The sequence below is a fragment of the Rhipicephalus microplus genome, chromosome 2, assembly GCF_043290135.1.
Source record: "Rhipicephalus microplus isolate Deutch F79 chromosome 2, USDA_Rmic, whole genome shotgun sequence".
Taxonomy (NCBI): domain Eukaryota; kingdom Metazoa; phylum Arthropoda; class Arachnida; order Ixodida; family Ixodidae; genus Rhipicephalus; species Rhipicephalus microplus.
The window spans coordinates 300,971,177-300,993,869 of NC_134701.1; the positions used below are offsets into that span (position 1 = coordinate 300,971,177).

The window sequence follows — 22,693 nt, forward strand, 5'->3', positions numbered from 1 at the left end:
AGGGGGCAATAAGATTTATTTCCGGAGAGCGACCTCGTGCCTGGACGATTTTCTGTGATGCCAAACCCGCTTTGCAAACCATTATTTGCATCATGAAGTAAGGTCCGTATTACAGCTTGGCAATAGAAATCGCAGAACTTAGTCAGGTTGCTTAACAAATGGCCATCTTATCGCGTTTCAGTGGACTTCCGCGCATTGCGGCATGAAGGGAAACGAAGAGGCACACGCTGAATCTAAAAATGCCTTAAGCAGTGCCCCTGAAGTAGGCATTGTGTTTTTACGAGCTGACACGAACGCCCTACTTCGCTGCGTGATGCGCTGCTACACACTTAAGGGGGGACATGGGTCTTGAAACAATTTCGCTTACTTTTTAAGCAAACTTAACGAAACTTGCCAGTCTTGTTGTTTTTTTTCTGCTGATTTGAAATATGCAATTATTTTTTCTATCAGCCAATTAGTTCTCAAGATAATTAGAGGTAATCCGCCATGTTCTTCCGTAACAATAGAAAAAAAAGTATTTATCAAAAAACTATAATCTGCATATGTCAGATACTAGAAACACTGGTGATTGCAACATAGCAAGCAGTTTTTTTATTAATTGCTTGTAAGAGATTTTACAGCTAACTGAACTTGAGCACTTGAAATAGTGCCACCAGTCACCCAGAAATAAAGCAAATTTAAAATTTGCTCGAAAGAAATTTCAAAAATCTGTTTGCTACATTGCAAACAGCACCCCATTGGCTTTGTCCTAAAAAAAGAATTATAGCTCTATCTACCCGCAGTGCTGAGATATTGCTTTGGCAAGCTTGCAAGAAGTCAGAAATTCAGCTTTTGAGAAAATGAGCAAAAACACAAAACGTCAAATTTAATGGGAAACACCAGGAAATATTTACATGCTTACACTAGCAAGTGCCTAGTATCCACCAGGAACATAGTCCTTTTGACCTTTGTCAACTCTGTGGCGCTTTCCCAGGGCCTGCTTCACATTTTCAGCCGACACATGCTTTCGAGCAGATGCGGTCATCCTCCGCTTGTCCTTCTCTGCCAGGCGTTTCGAGTTTTGCCGGCCAGGGGTCAGGCTGAGCTTTTTGAGGATGCCTGTTGCAGCTCTTGTATAGCCAGCATTGAACTTCATGACGGCCTCACCGACAGCAGCCTCAACAGTAAACAGTGAAGCGTGCCGCTCCTTTGGTGCAAGCGCCCAGATCATGGCGTGCAAGCTTTCATTGTTATTTTGCGTCTTGCCACGCTGGCACCGCTCCAGCAGCTTCCTATCCGATAAGCGCTCGTAGACAGGCAGCAACGCTTCACACACATGGGCGGGCAAGCTGTAGCGGTGCTTTGGCGGCGGCTGTCCTTTGGCCTCGGCTGCATTTTGCCGGCACCACGAGTCAGGGCCTGTTGGACAAAGGCTGTGGTTGGGTGCATCATCACGTGAAGTGACATGTAAGTAGGTTGCCATAACAGCCCTGTGCGTTGCATCTACATCCCCCTTGTGGGACTTCAAGGCCCACCCATAATATGATGTCAACTTGTTGACCAAATCTCCAGTGAGTCTGCCCTTGCCCCCAAGGCCATGCCCCTTGTGCTGGGAAAGCAGCTTTCGCAGGTTTGTCCCCATGCGCTTCTGGACGTGGTTGACGCAGTCCTCCTTCAGGATGTCCATGTAGCCGTACACCTTTTCTTCCTGCAAAGCGAGGTAGGCCCGACTGTCTCCGTCTGACAACACGGTTGTGTAGCGGAGGTTGTGTTTGGAGAGAGACCTTCGGAAAAGGATAAGTGCGGCCTCAACTTCCATTTCACCAGCTTTCTTGCTGGTGTTTTTTTGACATTGGTGGTTTTCCACCCACGTTTGGTACGAAGGGTCGTTCTCCTTAGGCTTCTGCTCACAGGCTGCACAGAAATTGCTCAAGACAACATAGTCCAATACAAACCCTGTAAAAAGCTCAATCACCGTTCCGACGCCGATGTGGGAAGAATGTCCGCGAGTCATCCAAGACCCATCGTAGGAAACGGCGATGTTGCCAGGTATGTTTGTACCGAGCTCGCGATAGAGCTCTCGAACGGAACTCGCGCACTCGGTCATCAACTCCTCGGAAGCAGAGGCCACTGCAGGCGTCAGTTTTTTTTTCACATAGTTTTGCCACGTCTTCGTGTGCAGACCCCGGTGCGATATATTCATGGCAGAACAAATGTCGTTGAGCGCCGTTTGACGATTGCCGGTGCTTTGCATTGCACGCGCTGCGAGGATGTTGACGCTGAATGGGTTTATGTTTTGGTCCCCGGCCACACGCGGCGAACTCCACGCTGACGAAATGTCACCACAGTTGACGCACGTAATCAAAAGCTTCACAGCCAGACCGTACTCCCGATCGCATTTGCTGATATTCACATCACCGCCGCAAGTTTTACACTTCACGCACCTCAACAAGTCATTCACACAGTCTAAGCTGATGACGACGAAGCTCACGTTGTCAGCCGAGTCGGCCGCGGCACCGTCACTGGCAGCAGCCAGGCGATCTTGTTTTCGCGTCGTTGCTGAAATTGACGCCAGCTCTTGTAGCTTGACTTCGGCATTTCTCGCATTTTCGTGCAACTCTGCTGGCTGCAGGATTTTTGCATCAATGCGAACGCGGCCACTTCCACTCGCACTTTCACACGCTGGTGGAGCCGTTAGGCCTACACCAGCTGGCTCGGCGGCGGCGATGCTTGGCGCTGATGACCGGCCGTCCTCGACGCTCGCTGCTGGTGCTGCCCGACGCTTCGTGGTGTTAGCGATGAGGCTTTTTTTTCTTTTCTTTCCGAATCTGTGCACTGAGTGGAACTTTCCCGCTCGAGACGCCGACGCACACCGCTCCATCGTCGATCGCAGAATTCAGGAATGGCGCCGACGGGGGCCAGCAAAGCGCGCACAACGCAGCCAGAGCAGACGCCACAAGCCGACTTCAGCCAATCATGCTCTGAGAAACGGTCACGTGCACTAAACAACCAATCGTAGCATGCGTTTTTACTCTTTTTTGATGGTTGTTTTCTCCCCAACCAATGAACGCACAGAAGCGACAGTGGCGGGAATTTGAAGGCGAAAAACTGCTCTTTCAAACGATACCAAAATGGCCGCGAGTGCAGCTGTGGACATGGAGTTACGAATTTATAAAAAGCTGGTTTTTGGTGTCCGGAGCTGCGCGAATTCCGCACGCGCACGGGCTAGGAATTTAATATTACAGCTAAAATATTGATCGGAGAGATATGAAAGTCAGTACACCTGTAAAAAAATACCTGTAGTTTCTGAAAATGCTGTTTACAAAAAATTGCTTTTTTGGCGATTTTTCGGCTCCAAAGACCCGTGTCCCCCCTTAAGCACTGGACCAAACCGAAACGGCGACACCGGGGACTTCACAAATGGGACCCGGAAATGAGGTTCCGCATGCTCCCTAAACTGAAACGGCAATTCACAAGTATGATCCACCGCATTCGTCTTGGTGTGGCGTACACCAGACTTTACGCACATATCATCGGTCGCAGTGACACCGGTCCTGATTGTGAACACTGTGATGTGCCAGAAACACTTGAGCACATATTTTGTGTCTGCCCAGCATACGCACGTGAACCACGAACACTGATTTCTTCTACTGAACGATATCGCAGTAGGTCATTAACTGATGAGACCGTGTTGGGCCCTTGGCCAGACACGAACAGTGCAATTGTGGTCATAAGAGCGGTTATAACCTTTTTAGAAGCAACTGGACTATATGAGCGGCTATAAAGCTTGTCTCAGCTAGAAAGAGTACTACACACTCACCTCTCTATCTCACCATCGTCATGCATTAATCTTTCTTTTCCCCTTTCCCCTCCCCCAGTGTAGAGTAACAGGCTAGAGTAAGCTATGGCTCAGGTCGACCTCTCTGCCTTTCTGTAAATAAACCTATCTACAGATTTTCTTGCAGCAACAGATTTTCTGGCAGCGTAGATGTGGCATGGGACTGTGCAGTGTTCAAGGACCTGAGGGGGTCCAAATCCCATCATCATCATGATCATCAGCCTGACTACGTCCATTGCAGGACAAACGCCTCTCCCATGTCCCGCCAGTCAACTCGGTCCTGTGCTTGCTGCTGCCATATTATACCCACAAACTTTTTAATCTCATCTGCCTACCTAACTTTCTGTCTCCCCTTAACCCGCTTGCCTTCTTTTAGAATCCAGTTAGTTACCCTTAATGACCAGCGGTTATCCTGTCTACGCGCTACATGCCCAGCCCATGTCCATTTTCCCTTTTTGATTTCAATTATGATATCCTTAAAGTACATTTATTGTCTGACCTACTCTGCTCTCTTCTTGTCTCTTACACCGATTATTTACCTTTCCATTGCTCGCTGGCTTGTCCTCAATTTAAGCTGAACCCTCATTGTAAGTCTCCAAGTCTCTGCTCCGTAGCCTAGTACCAGCAAGATGCAGCTGTTATATACCTTCCTCTTGAGGGATAGTGGCAATCTATCTGTTAAGATTTGAGAGTGCTTGCCAAATGTGCTCCACCCCATTCTTGTTCTTCTAGTTACTTCGATCTCGTGGTTTGGCTCCGCGGTTATTACCTGTCCTAAGTAGACATAGTCTTTTACAACTTCTAGTGCACAATTACCTATCTCAAAGCACTGTTCTCTTTTGAGCTTGTTGTACATTATTTTCAGATTAAATTTAAGACCTACCTTTCTGCTCTCCTTGTTTAACTCCGTAATCATGAGTTATAATTCGTTCCCTGAGTTACTCAGCAATGCAATGTCATTGGCGAAGTGCTGATTACTAAGGTGCTCTCCATTAACTGATATCCCTAACTCTTCCCATTCTAGGCCTTTCGAAAACCTCCTGTAAGCACAAGGCGAATAGCATTATGGAGATTGTATGCCTTTGTCTTACACACTTTTTGATTGGTATTCTGTCGCTTTTTTTTATGGAGCACTATGGTGGCAGTTGAACCTCAATAGATTTCTTCCAGAATGTTTATATATACTTCGTCGACACGCCGATTCCGCAGTGTCTGCATGATTACTGATATTTCTACTGAATCAAACACCTTCTCGTAATCTATGAAGGCTATGTATAGTGCTTGGCTGTATTTTGAGCCTTTCTCCATTATTCGATTGATAGTATAAATGTGGTAGATTGTTGAGTAGCCTGTTCGAAATCTTGCTTGTTCTTTTGGTTGCTTGAATTCTAATGTCACCTGAATTCTGTTAGCAATTACCTTTATAAATTGCTTGTATACGATGGAGAGCAAGCTAATCGGCCTATAATTTTTCAAGTCCTCATCTTCTCCTTTCTTATGTATTAAGATGATGTTAGCATTCTTCCAAGATTCTGGTACCCTCCCCATCAGGAGACACTTTGTGAACTGGGTGGCTAGTTTTTCAAACACAATCTGTCCTCCATCTTTCAGCAGATCTGACGTTACCTGATCCTCACCAGCACCTTTGCCTCTTTGCATGCTCTTCAAGGCTTTCCTGACTTTTTCTATCATTACTGGTGGAATGCCATCAGGGTTCCAGCTTATTATAGTAAGGCATGCTTCTTCCTACCTTGGCATTGAGGTATCCCATCAGTTTAGTACACAGTGTTTTTAGCTTACTCATTGCCGATTTCTGTCTTCTTAGAAGCTTTCAATTGAGGCGTCATCATGGCTGGATGTAGGCACATGAGCCTGTACCGCCTTCATCTTGTATCTCTTATTGAGTTTAATTACAGCACTTACCACCCACTCATTATTGCTATAGTATTCCTCTATGTTGCCAGCTATGTTTCTGCGGATAAAGAATCTCACTCCCACTTCTCTTCTGTCAGCCTTGCCACGATAGCATGGGTTGTGCTCATTCTGTAGCACTGTATAGCCTCATCTGTCCTCCTAACCTCACTGAGCCCTATTACATCCCATTTAACAACCTCTAACTCCTTGAATACAGCTAGGTTTGCCTCACTAAATAAGGTTCTAGCGTTAAACATTGCCAAGTTCAGGTTTCAATGGTGTCCTGTCCGGACCCAGAGATTCTTAGCACCCTCTGCTGCGTCGCAGATCTTACCACTGCCGTGGTCAGTTGTTTTGCAGCCGATGGGGACTGAGGGCCGTGAGTTAATTGACGTATGCATGTGGGAGGTAGTGGCCGATACTACACCAGGGTGGCCAGTATTTCTCTGGTGAAGGAGTGCGTTACCGGCAGTGGTCACCGGTGAGGCTGCACCCCAGGCCTCCTAAGCAGTTCCATCATCACGCGTTTTTTTTTTTCTTTTAATCCAATTGGGAACTGTGCAGCACCAAGATTCAAACCACGGACCTCTTGCATGCGAGGCTGATGCTCTAACCCCTATGCTATCGCCGCATCCCTTTATTGGCAAGTGGTTCAAACACATTTTCCAATAAAGTTTTTCGGTCTATCTATCTGTCTACGTCCTCTCGTTGCGTTTTGGCAGTCAGTAATAACTTCACATGAAAAAATCTCACCAAAATACCAGCTGGCGAGTGCAAGAGCCTCGCGGCCACAGTGTTGGACATGGAGAGCGTCTGCTAGCTATGCAGCGCATAGGTGGAGCCATGGTCGAAAGAAGAGATAGCCGACACAGGAGAAGAAGAGAGGAGTTGTCTTTACTTCTACCTTAATAAAGGGCTTTATTGACAATGAACCAGCTCGCTTAACCAAGACTCTGTCAACGCTCACTTATTCGAGCAAAACAAATGCATTAAAGCCATCACCTAGTCACGTAGTGATGCATATTGCCAAATTAAAGGGGTACTGACACGAAAACTGTGGCCTCGCATTTTGCTGCTGCAATGCGTTGCTGAGGGCCTGTTAGTCATGACACAACACATTGTTTGCTGCAACATGTGGCAGATAATTAATTACAGGCCCCTCATTATCAATCAGTTCTGTTTCTGTTCGAGACAGTTCCAAAAACTGGGTGCAACTGTCGTCACCTAGCATGTGCAGCTCTTGACCACGTCACCACACAGAACTGTGATGCACTTGCACACGGTCCGCATCAAGAATTACTTTCGAATAGAAAACGGCACTGGAATGTCGCCAAACACAAAGCTTTCTAAGTGTGCGCCACGGCCATGCACTCGCAACCAGCCGCAGAGGAATATAGACTTCGGGAACTAACGCGGCAAAAGAAAAATGGCGACTATGACGTCATCATAACTTGCTTTGTTGACTGCAGCGTGGTGACGCGAGGGAAGTAGGAAGTCTTTTCGGGGTCCCCTCCGAGGGTGTCTATAGCGCTATGGAGTCGGTCGCTCACACAAAGTTCAAAACTAATCTAAATACCTTCCAAGATATATTTGTTGTTGGTATTTTGCAGATGATATACGGATGTTCACGAGAATCGACCCCGCAGGCTATCTCGGCCCTGAAATTTCGTGTCAGTACCCTTTTAATGCAAAAGAAAGTTTGCAAAAAATAATTTATCAGCTTAAACAAGGGGTGTGTGAATACAAAACAGTAGCTTTCACATCAAACTTTTGAAAAATCCTGATATGAAACTGAAACTCGAATATAAAAAATTTTATTTTCCCAGGCCTCAATCTTTACATGTTTTCCCACAAAAAGGGTATCTGCTTTATGTACACTGATTAGTTAGCTTCTTTTCAAAAACTAGCCGCACTCACTGATAGCTTCAGTCACGAGACATCCCGCTGTTCTCAAAGCCCCCCCCCCCTAAAAAAAAACAAATCAAACATGCATGCAGCAGGCACATATAAGGACAATTTCACAGCGAAAGCTGTGAAAACAGCTGATTTTGGTGGTGTAATCCGTCGCTGCTGTCGGTGTCCATAACCGATACAGCGTAAAGTAATGAAAAACATCCACAAGCAAGTCGTATTTCAACCAAAACTGTTTGCGTGGCAGGTGAGTATTGTACCACAAGGACATACTATACTGGCACTTAATGGCAAAAGAGTAAAATAACAATGAGGAATCATGTAATCCGAATAATGTAAGAAGTGGGTGGTTTAAAGCTTCCCACCAATAACAAAAGGCTCAGCCACATCATTAGGACAGAACTTTGAAGCCCTTTTAAAGCTTTTTTCAAAACTCAGCAAAAAACTTAATGCTTTACAGGTGCATAGCAGGCACCTCGTTTCTCTTCAAAATGATGAATAATGGCACAGAGGGTGTAGCCGCTGGTTACGTTGAAAGTGTACCAGAAGTACCATATTTACTCGATTGTAACGCGAAGGGTGACTTTAGGTTTCCAGAAATCTTGAAAAAAAACTCGTGTTACAATTGAGTAAATACAGTAATAGCCCCAAAAAAGTTACCAACAGGACAGATTTTTCAATGGGCCCAAGAAAGGCCTCACTCCCAGCTTTTACAGCGAATGTGGTGCATGTTCTGCACAGGCTTGGTTTTTGGGTCTTGTGGCATGCATGACAGAACTATTCTGTCTCTATTGGAGACGTACCAGATACAATATCTAGAGCACACATCCAAATGAGCAGACCCTGCGCATCCAAGTTTATAATGAGGACGACGACTTTAGTGAGAAAATTTAGGTTGAACTATGCACTTGGTCGCTACTGGGGATGTGCAACGTGGAATATCGAGCATGAATTTCAAAACAAGCAGCCCCTGGCCATCAAAGTTCATAATGACAAGTTTAGTAAGAAAGATAAGACTGAACTATGCTATAGGTCTATACTGAAAAATGTGCAACATCAAGTACTGAGCATGCACTTCAAAACAAGCAGGCCTTAAGTTCATAATGAGGACAAACCCTCTGGTATAAATGATTAGAGTGAACTATGCAGTCGGTCGCTGATGGGGACGTGCAACATGGAATATCGAGCATGCACTTGAAAACAAGCAGGCCCTGGCAATCAAAGTTTATGATGAGGACAAAGACTTTAGTAAGATGAGACTTAACTGTGCTGTCTCTATTTGGCACGTGCGACATGGAATATCAGGGGTGCAGTTTGAAGCAAGCAGGCCCTGGTCAGCAAAGTTCATAATGAGGACAACGACATTAATAAGAAATATTAGACTCAACTATGCAATCAGCCTCTATTGGGAATGTACAAAATGAAATATCTAGGGCACAGTTTAAAGCAAGCAGGCTCTGGCCATCTAAGTTCATTATAAAGATGACGACATTAGTAAGAAATATTAAACTCAACTATGCAAACGGTTACAACATGGAATATCGGGAGTGCACTTCAATACGAGCAGGCCTTGGCCATCAAAGTTCATAATGAGGATGATGTCTTAGTAAGAAGGTTAGACAGTTACTACAAGCTAATACATTATGTAGTTTATGAAGCCGATCACAGGCGTTTTTTTTTTTATGTTGAAATACGTGGCGCAAGGTTGCTAATGAGAAGAACGAGAAGAGACAGAAAGAGTGCCAATCACAACTAAGTTTATTTTCATGGAGCATTCACAATATAAACGCTCTTGGAGGACATGCGCAGAACATTCCATTCACCGCACGTGCAGGCATGAACATTTTTGATGATGTAATAAACGATTATTGCAATCATGATATCTGCGAACCAGCAACAAACAGATATGCCTGATGTAAAGACGTCGAAAAAAAGGAAACACACCCAAGCCTGCTCAAAAAAAATGTGAGGAAAAAACAGCAAAAAAGGACTGACAGACACTTCGTAGCAACCATCTAAAGTACATCTAGATCTAAAAGTTAGAATCCACTATTATGCACCAAAACTGAAGGCACGCTGATGCACGAGTTGCCTTTCTTCCTTATGTGAAAGGCTTCGAGTAACTCCCGCGCCAGCGCATCCTGGCTCCTTCCAAGTAGTCGCGTGCGATCAAACTGCGGCGTGCAGCCACACGAAGCACAGTGGAAGGGCAAATAAGACTCTGTTCCATTCCTAATTGATAAAGAATGCTCCCTTAAACGGTCATTTGTACAACACCCTGTCTGGCCTATATAGACCTTGCCATAGCTCATTGGAATTTCCTAAACAGTACCCCCGGCACAATGCAGGAAGGGCTTTTCATGCTTCTTATCGCACACCACCTTAGAACCTCTTGAAGAAATGCGGGCACAGAGCCTTGAAAGCTTATTCGGAGCAGAGAAGACCACCGGCACATGGCGCCCATTTGCAACTTTTTTCAGGTTGTGGGACGTTTTGTGCATGTATGGTACAACATGCGGTCTTTTCCTCTGTCCTTGCAATGGCTCTGGCCTCCTGCGTTCCCCTTTCAGCCTCTGAAGCAAAGTTTCAGACACACTAAGACCGAATAAGGAAACCCAGCTGCAGTGAGCTGCGATAACTGACAGGAAAAACTATCACACACTGTGTGCTGGCATGACTTGGACAGCGCAGAACGAAAACACATAGCAGCTATTGACCTCTTCACCACTTTTGAATGTGTAGAATCATATGAAAGAAGTCCTTTTCTCGTTCTAGGGCTGAATTTCCAACAGACATGACCCTCGCTCAGAGTCAGGTTAATATTTAAAAACTACAAGCTTTCGTCAATGGGCAGTTCATGGGTAAACAGCAAGCCTTTTCTATGTTGTCGGAACAGGTTAAAAACCAAATCTACCGTGCTAGAGTGCATTACAGGGTTAGTAGAAGTTAACACCATGAGTAAATCGTCCACATATATAAAATTCTTAGGGACTTTTCCTGGATCAACGGCATTTGCTAAAGCTCGATCAATAGACGCCAAAAAAAAAAAATGCTACAAAGAACAGGTGCAATGCAGGAGCCAATGCACGTGCCCTTTCTTTGAATAAACAAACTGTAATGATGAATGCAGTGGGTCATGCATAGCTCGGAAAACACATCGTCAGTGCTAAGCACGAGACGCTCGCGCCGGACGTTATTGCAGCTTTCGCTGGCTAGGCCTACGCTCCTACCTAGTTTCAAATAACAGTACTGACTGTCACAGTTCTTCATTACATTTGGTGGAGTTTGCTTGGTCTCCTCACAATCCTGGAGTTGCAAAGCCGGACTCGACCTGCTGCTATGACCACTGCATCTGCCACAAGCCCTCCGCCTATGGCTCCCCAGGCCATCGTGTGCTCTGGCGCGGTCCGTCAGCGGGACCCTCCCATATTCAGCGGCACGGATAATCACAACTTCGACGACTGGCTACCTACGAACTTGTGAGTGTCTTGAACAAATAAGACGAAGCCACAAGACAGGCCACCATCGGCATTTACCTCAGTGGCATTGCCCACTTGTGGCTTCGGAACCATGAAACCGACGTTCCAACCTGGACAGAATTCAAGACAAAGTTCAGCGAAGTCTTCGCTCGTCCTGTTGTTCGCAAACTTCGTGCGGAGCAGCGCCTTCAGTCAAGATCTCAAGTGCCTGGTGAGAATTTCACCAGTTACATAGAAGATGTCATTGACTTGTGCAAACGCGTCGATGCGAACATTACAGAGGTGGACCGCATCAAGCATATTTTCAAGGGTATCGACGAGGACGCATTCCAGATGCTCAATTCAAAAAGCCCGGCTACTGTCGCTCAAGTTACCAAGCTCTGCCAAAGCTATGATGAGCTTCGCCGGCAACGTCTCGTCACCCGCCGTGCTGTCCCCCATCAGGAATCGATGTCCGGCTTGACTCTCTCGCAAGATTCCGTCCTCCTCTCGCAGACAAAAGATTTTGTAGGCGAAGAAGTTGCCCGCTAACTGTCGCTCATCTCCGGCCTACCGGAGGGCAGTGCACACTGCGGACTATTATACAAAACCAAGTGTCCGAGGCCCTTCCTCCACAGCTGGTGCCACCAGTCGATGCGCCATTGACGTATGCCGAAGCAGCAGCACGACCACGACCGCACACATTCTGAGCGCTGCCTCCACTGCCTGCTCCTGTTTATACCACCCTGCCACCACGACCTCCAGTCCAGCGAGTCCCTAATCTATGGCGCACTGCCGACAACCGACCGATATGCTTTTCGTGTGGTCTACCCAGACAAGCCGCACGTCTTTGCCGCCGCCGCCCGCTCAATTCACATGAAAACCCGCGTTCATATGAGTACGACCACACGTTTCCCTGCACCCCAGACCCCGAATTACACCCTCCTCGTCCAAGCCAACGACCACCTGCTGATCGCCGATCTCCTTCTCCACGTCGTCGCTCGCTCTCCCCGATGCGCCGACGCCCCCCAACAATCGAAGCGGAAAACTAAATGACGCAGTTCCTGAGGCAAGAACTGCGTCTTCGTCGCAAAGCACAAGTCCCCTTCGTTCGCCGCCGAATGTGATTAATGCTGTTCTTGAAGGTGTACCTGTACTAGCCCTTATTGATACTGGTGACGCCATTTCTGTCATTACCGAAAAAAGTTTGCCGTGCAATTCGAAAAGTAACAACGCCTAACTTGGGTTCATTTCTTCATACTGCCACTGCACAGCCTGTGCAGCCTGTGGCGGAGTGTACCGTCAGACTTGTAATTCAAGGAGTGTCTTACACAATGTCGTTCGTAGTACTCCCGCACTGTTCTCACGACATCATTTTAGGCTTGGATTTTCTTTCCCATCCCCAAGCCGTCATTGATTCTGCCCATACCCAAGTTGTCTTTCGTCCTCTTGGTGATGCTCTACCTGCGGATGATCGCCCTTTCTACACGAAGTTGGTCATTAGTGACGACACTCGGATCCCTCCGCACGCTTCGCACCTGTGTCGTGTTCCGCCGTCGTCGACGCTACCGCATTCTTCACTCCTTCCGCTGCTTTCATTCATTGCCACTTATCACCGCTCCTAACCGCTCTCGTTACTCTTCAAGGTGGTGCGACCGACATGCCTGTGGGGAAGCCTTTCCCATTCACGATTCCGCTGCTTCGGGGCGAATGTATCGGCTCAATCGAATCATTTGAAACCATCGCTACACTTGACGTTCCTGATGGATCATCGGAAGTCTGCGCCCTCTCCTGTAGTTCCGGGAATGGCCCTTCCACTGCCGACATTCTCAACCGTGTAATCGACGAAGACCTAAACCCACAACAGAGATGTAAGCTTTTGAGCCTCCTTGACAAGTTTCGGCCATCTTTTGACAGTCACAGCGCTACCTTAGGTCGAACATCTACTGTATGCCACTAGATCGACACAGTTAATTATCCACCACTACGGCAGCGACCGTACCATGTTTCACCGACTGAACGCCGTGCCATCGATGAACAAGTAGGTGACATGCTAAAGCACGGCGTCGTTTAAATATCAAACAGTCCTTGGGCGTTGCCGGTTGTTTTAGTTAAAAAGAAGGATGGCACATTACGCTTTTGCGTAGATTATTGTCGCCTAAACAAAATAACACGAAAGGATGTTTATCCTTTGCCTCGGATCGATGACGCCCTTGACTCTTTACAAGGCGCAGAATTCTTTTCCTCCCTTGATCTACGCTCTGGGTATTGGCAAGTGCCCATGAATCCGGATGATAGACCAAAAACTGCCTTTGTTACACCAGATGACTTATACAAATTTAATGTGATGCCATTCGGCCTATGCAATGCGCCGGCAACATTTGAGCGCATGATGGACACTATCTTACGAGGCCTCAAATGGAACACGTGTTTGTACTACTTAGATGATGTGGTGGTATTCTCGCCCGATTTTCCCACGCACCTTTGTCACTTGGAACAGGTTTTAGGCTGTCTTTCTGTAGCTGACCTCCAACTAAACTTGAAGAAGTGTCACTTTGGAGCACGCAAGCTGACTATTCTCGGACACGTTGTGTCGAAGGATGGCGTTCTCCCTGACCCCGCTAAGCTACGTGCTGTTAGCGAGTTCCCGAGGCCTGCATCTCTCAAGGAGCTGCGTAGTTTCATTGGGCTTTGCTCATACTTCCGCCGCTTCGTCCGGGATTTCGCATCGATCATAGCACCTCTGACAGACCAACTTAAGGGAGACCGCAATCTATCTGCGTGGTCTCCAGCCTGCGACAGTGCTTTTGCAATGCTCCGTGGACTGCTAACAACACCACCCATACTGCGACATTTGATTCAAGTGCTCCCACAGAAATCCACACGGATGCTAACGGTGTCGGTCTTGGCGCTGTACTCGCCCAATGAAAACCTGGTTACCAAGAATATGTTGTTGCGTACGCAAGCTGCACTTTTAAAAGAACAGAAGCAAATTATTCGGTAACTGAGAAAGAATGCCTAGCGATCATCTGGGCCATTACCAAATTTCAGCCTTATCTGTACGGCCGCCCTTTTGATGTTGTTACCGATCACCACGCGCTCTGCTGGTTATCCTCCCTCAAGGATCCCTGCGGACGCTTGGCACTGTGGGCTTTACGGCTGCAAGAGTGCGACATCCATGTCATTTATCGTTCAGGCCAAAAGCATGCCGATGCCGATGCTCTTTCGCGTTCGCCTGTTTCTGCTGATATTGCGAGTGTCTCCATCCAAGACAACTTACTTCCACTATCAGGACCCATCGACATGGCTGTGGAGCAGCGCAAGGATTTGTGGATTGCGTCTCTGATGGATTACCTATCTGAAACACTCGTCCACCCGCCATCTCGAGCGCTACACCGACGAGCCTCTCACTTCGCCACCCGTGATGGAATGCTTTATCGCCGCAACTACCACCCTGACGGCCGCAAATGGCTACTCGTCATACCCAGGCATCTCCGTGCCAGCATATGTGCTGCCTTCCATGCCGATCCGCAGTGTGCACACGCCGGTTTGTTTAAAACCTACGCCAGGCTACGTTTTCGGTTTTATTAGCGTGGCATGTACACATTCCTTCAAAAGTACATTCGATCTTGCACAGAGTGCCAACGCCGCAAGCACGATCCTAGCCGTCCTACTGCACCAATGCAGCCGTTACCGTGCCCAGTGCGACCATTCGACCGAGTTGGGATAGACCTCTATGGTCCTCTGCCATACACATCGGATGGGAATCGCTGGATAATTGTAGAAATTGACCATCTCACGAGATATGCAGAAACGGCCGCTCTACCAGCCGCGACGGCCCATGACGTTGCGTCTTTCTTCCTGCAACGTTTTGTTCTGCGTCACGGCGCTTCACGTGAACTTTTGAGTGACCGAGGCTGCGTCTTTCTCGCGGATGTTATTCAAGAATTTCTTGCTGAATGCCACGTGATTCACCGCTGTACTACCGCATATCGGCCACAAACAAACGGCTTGACCGAACATTTCAACCGCACTCTTGGCGAAATGCTTTCTATGTATGTCGCCTCTGACCACACCAACTGGGATCTTATCCTTACCTATGTAACGTACGCTTACAACTTGGCACCTCAAGCGACGACAGGCTTTTCTCCCTTCTTTTTACTTTATGGTCGAGAGCCATCATCTCCAATCGACACTATTCTCCCTTACCGACCTGACTCATACGAAGGAACACCAGTTTCCGAAGCCACTCGGTACACGGAAGAATGTTGACAATTAGCCCGCACCCTTACAACACAAGAACAAGGGCTACAAAAATTTCGTCACGATGATGGACGGTCCCACTACCAGTTTTCGCCCAACTCTCTTGTTTGGCTGTGGGTGCCTCCCACTGCTCCTCCTGGTACATCTACAAAGTTCGTCAGCAGGTAACATGGGCCTTATCGCGTCATAGAGAAAACTTCCGCTGTCAACTACCTCATCGAACCCCTCACGCCTACTCCGGACCTGCGTCTCCGAGGACGCGAAATCGTAACGTGGATCGTCTCAAACCGCATCACGAACCACTTGTTCTCACAACACCTTAGAACACCTACTTGGCTCCGTCTTCAGCGAGGGGGAAATATGTAATGATGAATGTAGTGGGTCATGCATAGCTCGGAAAACACATCGTCAGTGCTAAGCAAGAGACGCTCGCGCCGGACGTTATCGCTGCTTTCGCTGGCTAGGCCTACGCTCCTACCTAGTTTCAAATAACAGTTTTGACTGTCACAGTTCTTTATTATAAAACCATTAATAAAGGAGACAAAGGTGCTACGAAGATAAAATTCTAAATGTGAAATGAAGTTGGAAACGGATACGCGAGAAGAATTTATAAATGTTGTGCCCTCATGTTTCTCGATACAGTCCCTTACACAGTATAAAAATTCATTATGAGGCACTGAATAAAAAAGATCCAGATAACTGATGTCACTTCTGCTTTTCAAGAAATCTATGACAACACAGGAGCTTTTTGTTGCGAAAGGATCTACAAACGCTAACCTATTTAAATTTTTCAACAGATAGTGACTCACTTGCAGCTGCCAAGTACCATTTGCTGTCACAATTGACCAAAACGGCATGTCAACTTTGCGCGTTTTTACATTGAAAAACGCTTCCAAGGAAGTTTTCTTGCATTCAAAAACTGAATTAGCAAGATTGGCTAAATTAAAACTCTTGCACAATTCAACAGCATGACTTTTTACCTTTGACGCTTTTACAGTTGTACGATCAAAAATTTTCATAATAGCAGAACTGGCTTTGTCCTGGAAACTGGAAGTGGACATCACCGCCAATCTGCTTTCTTTGTCTGCCTGAAGAAGGGAAAGTTCTTACTTGAAGTACGAGACAACTCCGCCAGTGGTCAACTTGGGATGGTCATTTCTACGGTTCCGTAAAGCCATTGCAAGGACAGAGGAAAAGATTGCATGTTGTACCATACATGCACAAAACGTCCCACAACCTGAAAAAAGTTGCAAATGGGCGCCATGTGCCGGTGGTCTTCTCTGCTCCGAATAAGCTTTCAAGGCTCTGTGCCCGCATTTCTTCAAAAGGTGCCAAGGTGGTGTGCGATAAGAAGCATGAAAAGCACTTCCTGCGTTGTGCCGTGGGCACTGTTTAGGAAATTCCAATGAGCTATGGCAAGGTCTACATAGGCCAGACAGGGCGTTGTACAAATGACCGTTTAAGGGAGCATTCTTTATCAATTAGGAATGGAACAGAGTCTTATTTGCCCTTCCACTGTGCTTCGTGTGGCTGCACGCCGCTGTTTGATCGCACGCGACTACTTGGAAGGAGCCAGGATGCGCTGGCGCGGGAGTTACTCGAAGCCTTTCACATAAGGAAGAAAGGCAACTCGTGCATCAGCGTGCCTTCAGTTTTGATGCATAATAGTGAATTCCAACTGTTGCATCTAGATGTACTTTAGATGGTTGCTACGAAGTGTCTGTCTGTCCTTTTTTGCAGTTTTTTCCTCGCATTTTTTTTTCGCAGGCTTGAGTGTGTTTGGTTTTTTTCGACGTCCTTACATCAGACATATCTGTTTGTTGCTGGTTCCCAGATATCATGATTGCAATAACAGTTTATTACATTATCAAAAATGTTCATGTCTGCACGTGCGCTGAATGAAATGTTCTGCACATGTACTCCAAGAGCCTATATATTGTGAATGCTTCATGAAAATAAACTTAGTTGAGAGTTAGCACTCTGTCTCTTCTCATTCTTCTCATTGGAAACCTTGCGCCAAATTTCATTTGATTGGTGTACGATACTGGGCAGCGAGTGGGAGGTACAGCTGTGTGGATTGCAGAACTACGTGCTCGTTTAAATTGCCGAAATAGCACGCTATGGTGAAAACTGTAGAAATATCAATTTACCTCGCAATCACCCAGCGATGATGCAGCAAGGCTGTTAGAAAACAGTCAATTATCTAGCAATGACTATTCAAGGAACAAAATATCAGATATTGGATTGACATCGCTTTACAGAGCTATTTTATATTTCATTAATGTTCAAATATTCAAGTATTTGCACGCCCCTACCTTAAACGGATTAATTGTTTCACTTTTGTGTTTGTCATGATATGTGTGCGTGTGTTAGGGCAAGAATTCTTGATGCGAATCATTGGTGAACTAGTAAAAAAAGTCAAGTGCTGAGCACGATATGATTTAAAAAGCTTGCTAAGTACCTTATTTTGTGATTCCAAAGTTCGCATGCAAGTGACTTCAATTGAGAACGAACTACTTGCACCCAATGTTGAACGAACGGAGGGCGCGCATTTCTCCCCATATCCGTGATTGGGATCGTACTACTACACAACGATTATTTTCTTTTCGAAAATTAACGGTGCCCATTTGTATGCGGTTCTTTCTGGCTACAATTCCTGCGACATGTTTTACTCGGGGTGTAATGATCTTTCAGTTGTGTTGTGTACCCGGAGCACCATTTGCACGGGTACAGTTGAGTAAAACTACAGCTTGTAGTAGCATGCAATACTCACTGCGATATACTTGGATCGCCGCATTATTTGAACTGCTCCATGAGAGGAAACTTGCAAGCTGGCCGGCAGTACAAACGGCAAAACCGGACACAAATATCGACACAGCGACGTTCACAACCCGCCGAACAGCCATGCGTAGTCGTTGTGCTGTTTTATTAAATATCCTTCCGTTACAGTGTACTAGAACTAGAAGGGGGCAGTAAAGTGAACGAGGCGGCCACGCCGCATATCGGCTGATTCTCCGGCGGGTGACATTAGCGGCGGCGCTGTAGTCCTATGGTACTGAAGATTTCGGGAGCGTCTGCAATGGGAGCGCGCGTGCCCGAGCATGCGGAAGCGTGTAATTGCTCGTTGTTAGCGCGTTTAATGCGTTTCTGAGTCTTTAACAGTGGACGCACCTGCTACGCGCATTGGTGCACGAGTGAATATGCAGGCACGCCGAAATCGCGTCGATACATTCACGGTTTCAAGAACCTACTGACCCAGAAAAAAAAAAAAAAATGTCAATCGGAATTTGCACTTATCCGTCAAGCTTCTTACTCAATCAGCGCTTTGAGCTGCGTTACACCATAAGTGGCTACTGGTGAACTACAGAGAGAGGAGAAGTATCAAAACCGCGTTTAAATCATACGCTCTTTTTGTCTGCAGTCTCTACGATATCCAGAGCACAGTGTTCCTCATATGAGCCTACATGCGCTTGATTGTTTCACGAGAAACATGAGTATAAGCAACGCCTCCTGTACTTTAAAGTATAGGAGGCGTTAGTATAAGTAACATTGTCATAACAAAGATTGGTGACGACTCTGTTTTATCATGCCAGTTTTGCAGAAGATAATATTTATTGCTTTCCGAAAGGCTTATTACATATTAAACTTATTAAAAACAACACACAAACATATTGAAAAGTGCCGATTGTATATATAGCCCGTCTGTTAATCTGCGTAAATTCATTGTAACCAGTTCTCATTTTGTATCGACAGCTTAAATTGTGCTGCTTTCCAAATACTCTATTGTCGTAACGCCATTGCAAGCGAGCAAATTTATGACGATGGTTTGTATTATATGCGTAGTTCTAATATTAAGTGTAAAAAGTGTGGGGAGGCAGTGGCGCATCTTGTTTTACACACACACACGCACAGATATATATATATATATATATATATATATATATATATATATATATATATATATATATATATATATATATATATATATATATATATATATATATATATATATATATATGGGGGGGGGAGTGTATACCTGGGGGCTCGTTTTTCCGTGTTTTGACACAATGTTAATTTTTATTTATTTTACATATTTATAGTATACTGTGAACAAAAAGTCCAAGCAGGGTGAGCATAAATGAAACACACTAAATAACAGAATGAAACAAGGTTGCAAAGCGTTTTTTACACAATTTCTTTGCATATAAGACAGAGGGGTTATGACTTTAAAAAAAAGGAACAATTGAACAACAAGGTGATAATACAATTCTAAGAAAGTCATGGAAAAAGAGTATTTGCACAAATGGTCAAGGGCGTTGAGGAATTGCTTCGGTTAGTTTATTCCAATCATCTATTGTTTGTGGGAAGAAGGAGTACCGAAAAGTATCAGTCCTTGCGAAGCTTGGCGTTAGGGAATGAAGATAGTGGTGTCGAGTGGGTCTGCTTAACAAGGTGGATACGTATGCTGCGGTGTCTGGGTAGCCTGTGGTTTACTATGTCTGAAAGAAACTTGTCTTGTCTTGTCGCCTAGGAGATCTTGGCTCATACCCACATGGGGGATTGGCCACACTGTACCTTGTAATAGATATTTTTTACAACGCAAGCTAAAAAAAGAAAGATAAATTAGATAAGAGCAATAATAATGTTCCTTTGAAAAAACGTGAAAAAAGTGCAGAAGAATTTGATAAACCAGAATATATAGAAGAAATTAACAAGAATGAGGAAGGGAACAAAGAATTGGATATATCTGGCAGTACCACTAGCAGCGTATCCTCCCGGTTGCCTGAATGAATTTATGTAGCGCTGACAGAATAGCACTGCGGCCCACCCCCAACTGACTGGCTCCAAAGGATAATAGGGTGGATGTATTGACTGGCAATCCAAGCAAACCAATCGGTCTTTCAAGTATTATTTGGCGCAGTGAGGCGAAGAGGCGGCATGTGAGCAGAAAGTGATCTGTTGTTTCCGGTTCATTGCAAACTGCACATAGGTTAGTTAATGAAAATCCTGATTTGTTGAGATAAAAATTTAACCGAGGAACTCTACAGCGAAAGCTTGTGAGGGTCACCTCTCAATGACGGGAAAGGCATTTTGCGGTGTTCCATGTGAATTGCAAGTGCCGAAATTCTTCAGATTGTAGGAGCGACGTTTCGTTGATTTTTAAGATTAACAGGCGTTTGAATCGTTCGGCAGTGATAAAAGGAAACTGTGGAGCTGCTAGCACCACCGGGAAATTTAAAGATGCCGAAGTGAGCGAATCAGCAATTTCATTTAGTACAATTCCAGCATGCCCGGGGACCCAAATAAACCGAACTTCTGATAGGCTATGCGGTACGAGAGACCAAAATATCCTGAGAAGAGGAGACTGCTTTGCGGATGTTAGATGTGAACATACAGACAAAGCATCTGAAATAATAATAGCTTTTGATTTCTGATAATTTAGTTTTCGAAGAGCCAATGTAATAGCCAGGAATTCTGCGAGATAAATTGGTGTGAAATCAGGCAATCGGAGCGCAAAAGACCAATTAAGCTGATGAGAAAAAATACCCACTCCGGCCTTCTGAAGATTTTGCGTTGCATCCGTCGAAATTACAACGTATTTGGGAAAATGACTGAGATGGTCTTGAACGAGGCCCTCCTGAACATGCTTTGGAAGTAACTTGGCATTTTTCGGAAAAATATCATCGAAAATTAAGTCAACTGGCACCGAGCATTAGGTTTGGGCAGTTGAATGCTGGAGGGAAACGTGAAGATTTGATAACAGAGACTCGACGAAAATGACTTGGGGTCTTTGATAACGAAACCACGGGCGCTAAAAGAAAGAAACTGGATGTTTGATGAAAACTGTTTGTGAACACAAAAGGGGCGCGTCGTAAAGTTTTAAAAATGTTTGCACAGTAAGTTGTCGAAATCTAGCATCAAGTTGAATGATTCTAGCTTCCAAATAAATCACGCTATTCGCGACACACCTAGGTAGCCCGAGACACAACCGCAGAGCTTGCCTTTTTAGCAATATAAGAGGTCTTAATTTGTACTCAGCACTTCCGGAAAACAGAACGCAACCAAACTCCAGAATTGGGCGTACGTAAAGTTTGTATATCATAAGTAACGTATCCCTGTGCATCCCTGAATTCTTATTGCAAAACCTGCATAACAATCCTAGGACGCTTTCTGCTTTACGGGTGTTTGATTCTATTTGTTGCTGCCAATTTAAATTGTCCACGTAAACAATGCCAAGATATTTTAGCGCTTTTACTTGTGGAATCGGATCATTTCGATAATGCAGTGAAAGAAATACGGGAACGGATAGAGGGAATACAAGCAGAGCAAATTTGCTAACATTAAGTGAAAAAGACAGCCCGCCAAGCCATACCTCAAGCTCACTCAAATATGACTGTAAGATTTGATACAAACTATTGATATCTCGGGATGACGAGAAAAAAACAATATCATCGGCGTAGACGTAAAGAGGAACATTTTTTATGAACGGGAATGGAAGATAATAATATTGTTGCGTACATGCACGAAGACAAAGAAGCGTATACGGTGAACGCAATTGTCGCCCAGAGCGAGAGAGGAAGAAGAGGATCAGGAGGATCTTTAACCAGTCGGCCGCTTCGGAGCTGCCCCTCACGACCCAATAAACGGCCCCTTTCAACGTCTACCAGTCTCTTTCAAACGTAACAGAGTCAGACGAGTCAGTCGCGTTGTCGTGGCATGTACAGTTTCAGGCGCGCAACATGAACCACTTGAGTTTTGGCAGCTCGTCGACCACTCGCCGTGAGACGAGCTATTACATAGTTGACCTCTGTAAGTCTGTCGACGATGACAAAAGGTCCATCGTAAGTGGCCAAAAACTTTTGGCATAACCCACGCTTGCGCATCGGAGTCCACAACCACACCAGATCACCACGGCGATAAATCACTGGTCGATGGTGAATGTCATAGCGTGCCTTCGCTTTGTCTTGCGATGCCAATGTGCTTAGTCGAGCTATGCGACGCGCCTCTTCCGCGAGGCAGAGAGTCTCGGCGACAGTGACGTTGTCGTGGTCACAGAAAGGCAATATTGTGTCGATTGTGTGCCGGGGCGAACGTGCATAAAGCAAAAAGAAAGGGCTATAGCCTGTAATCTCATGCTTCGCGGTGTTGAACGCGTAAGTAATGGAAGGGAGTACGTCATCCCAGTTCTTGTGGTCGCATGAGACATACATAGACAACATGTTGATAAGGGTGCAGTTGGTACGCTCAGTCAGCCCATTAGTTTGGGGGTGGTATGGTGTCGAGTGACGCAGGCGGGATTCACATAAACGGAGTAGCTCTTCCATGGCAT

The 22,693-nt window shown here is 45.7% G+C and overlaps 1 protein-coding gene across 1 annotated transcript in view; it reads right to left on the minus strand.

Annotated features, from left to right (window-relative positions):
* The window catches only part of LOC119178747 (nurim homolog), a 66,831-nt gene extending 48,273 nt beyond the window's left edge, over positions 1-18,558 (minus strand). Inside the window, exons 1-2 of the mRNA XM_075882544.1 lie at positions 18,425-18,558; positions 18,137-18,297 (exon numbers count right to left, since the gene is read on the minus strand). Coding sequence (XP_075738659.1) covers positions 18,137-18,269 — 133 coding nt within the window. The 5' untranslated portion in view covers positions 18,270-18,297; positions 18,425-18,558. The remainder of the gene's footprint in view (positions 1-18,136; positions 18,298-18,424) is intronic.
* Positions 18,559-22,693: the final 4,135 nt, after the last annotated feature.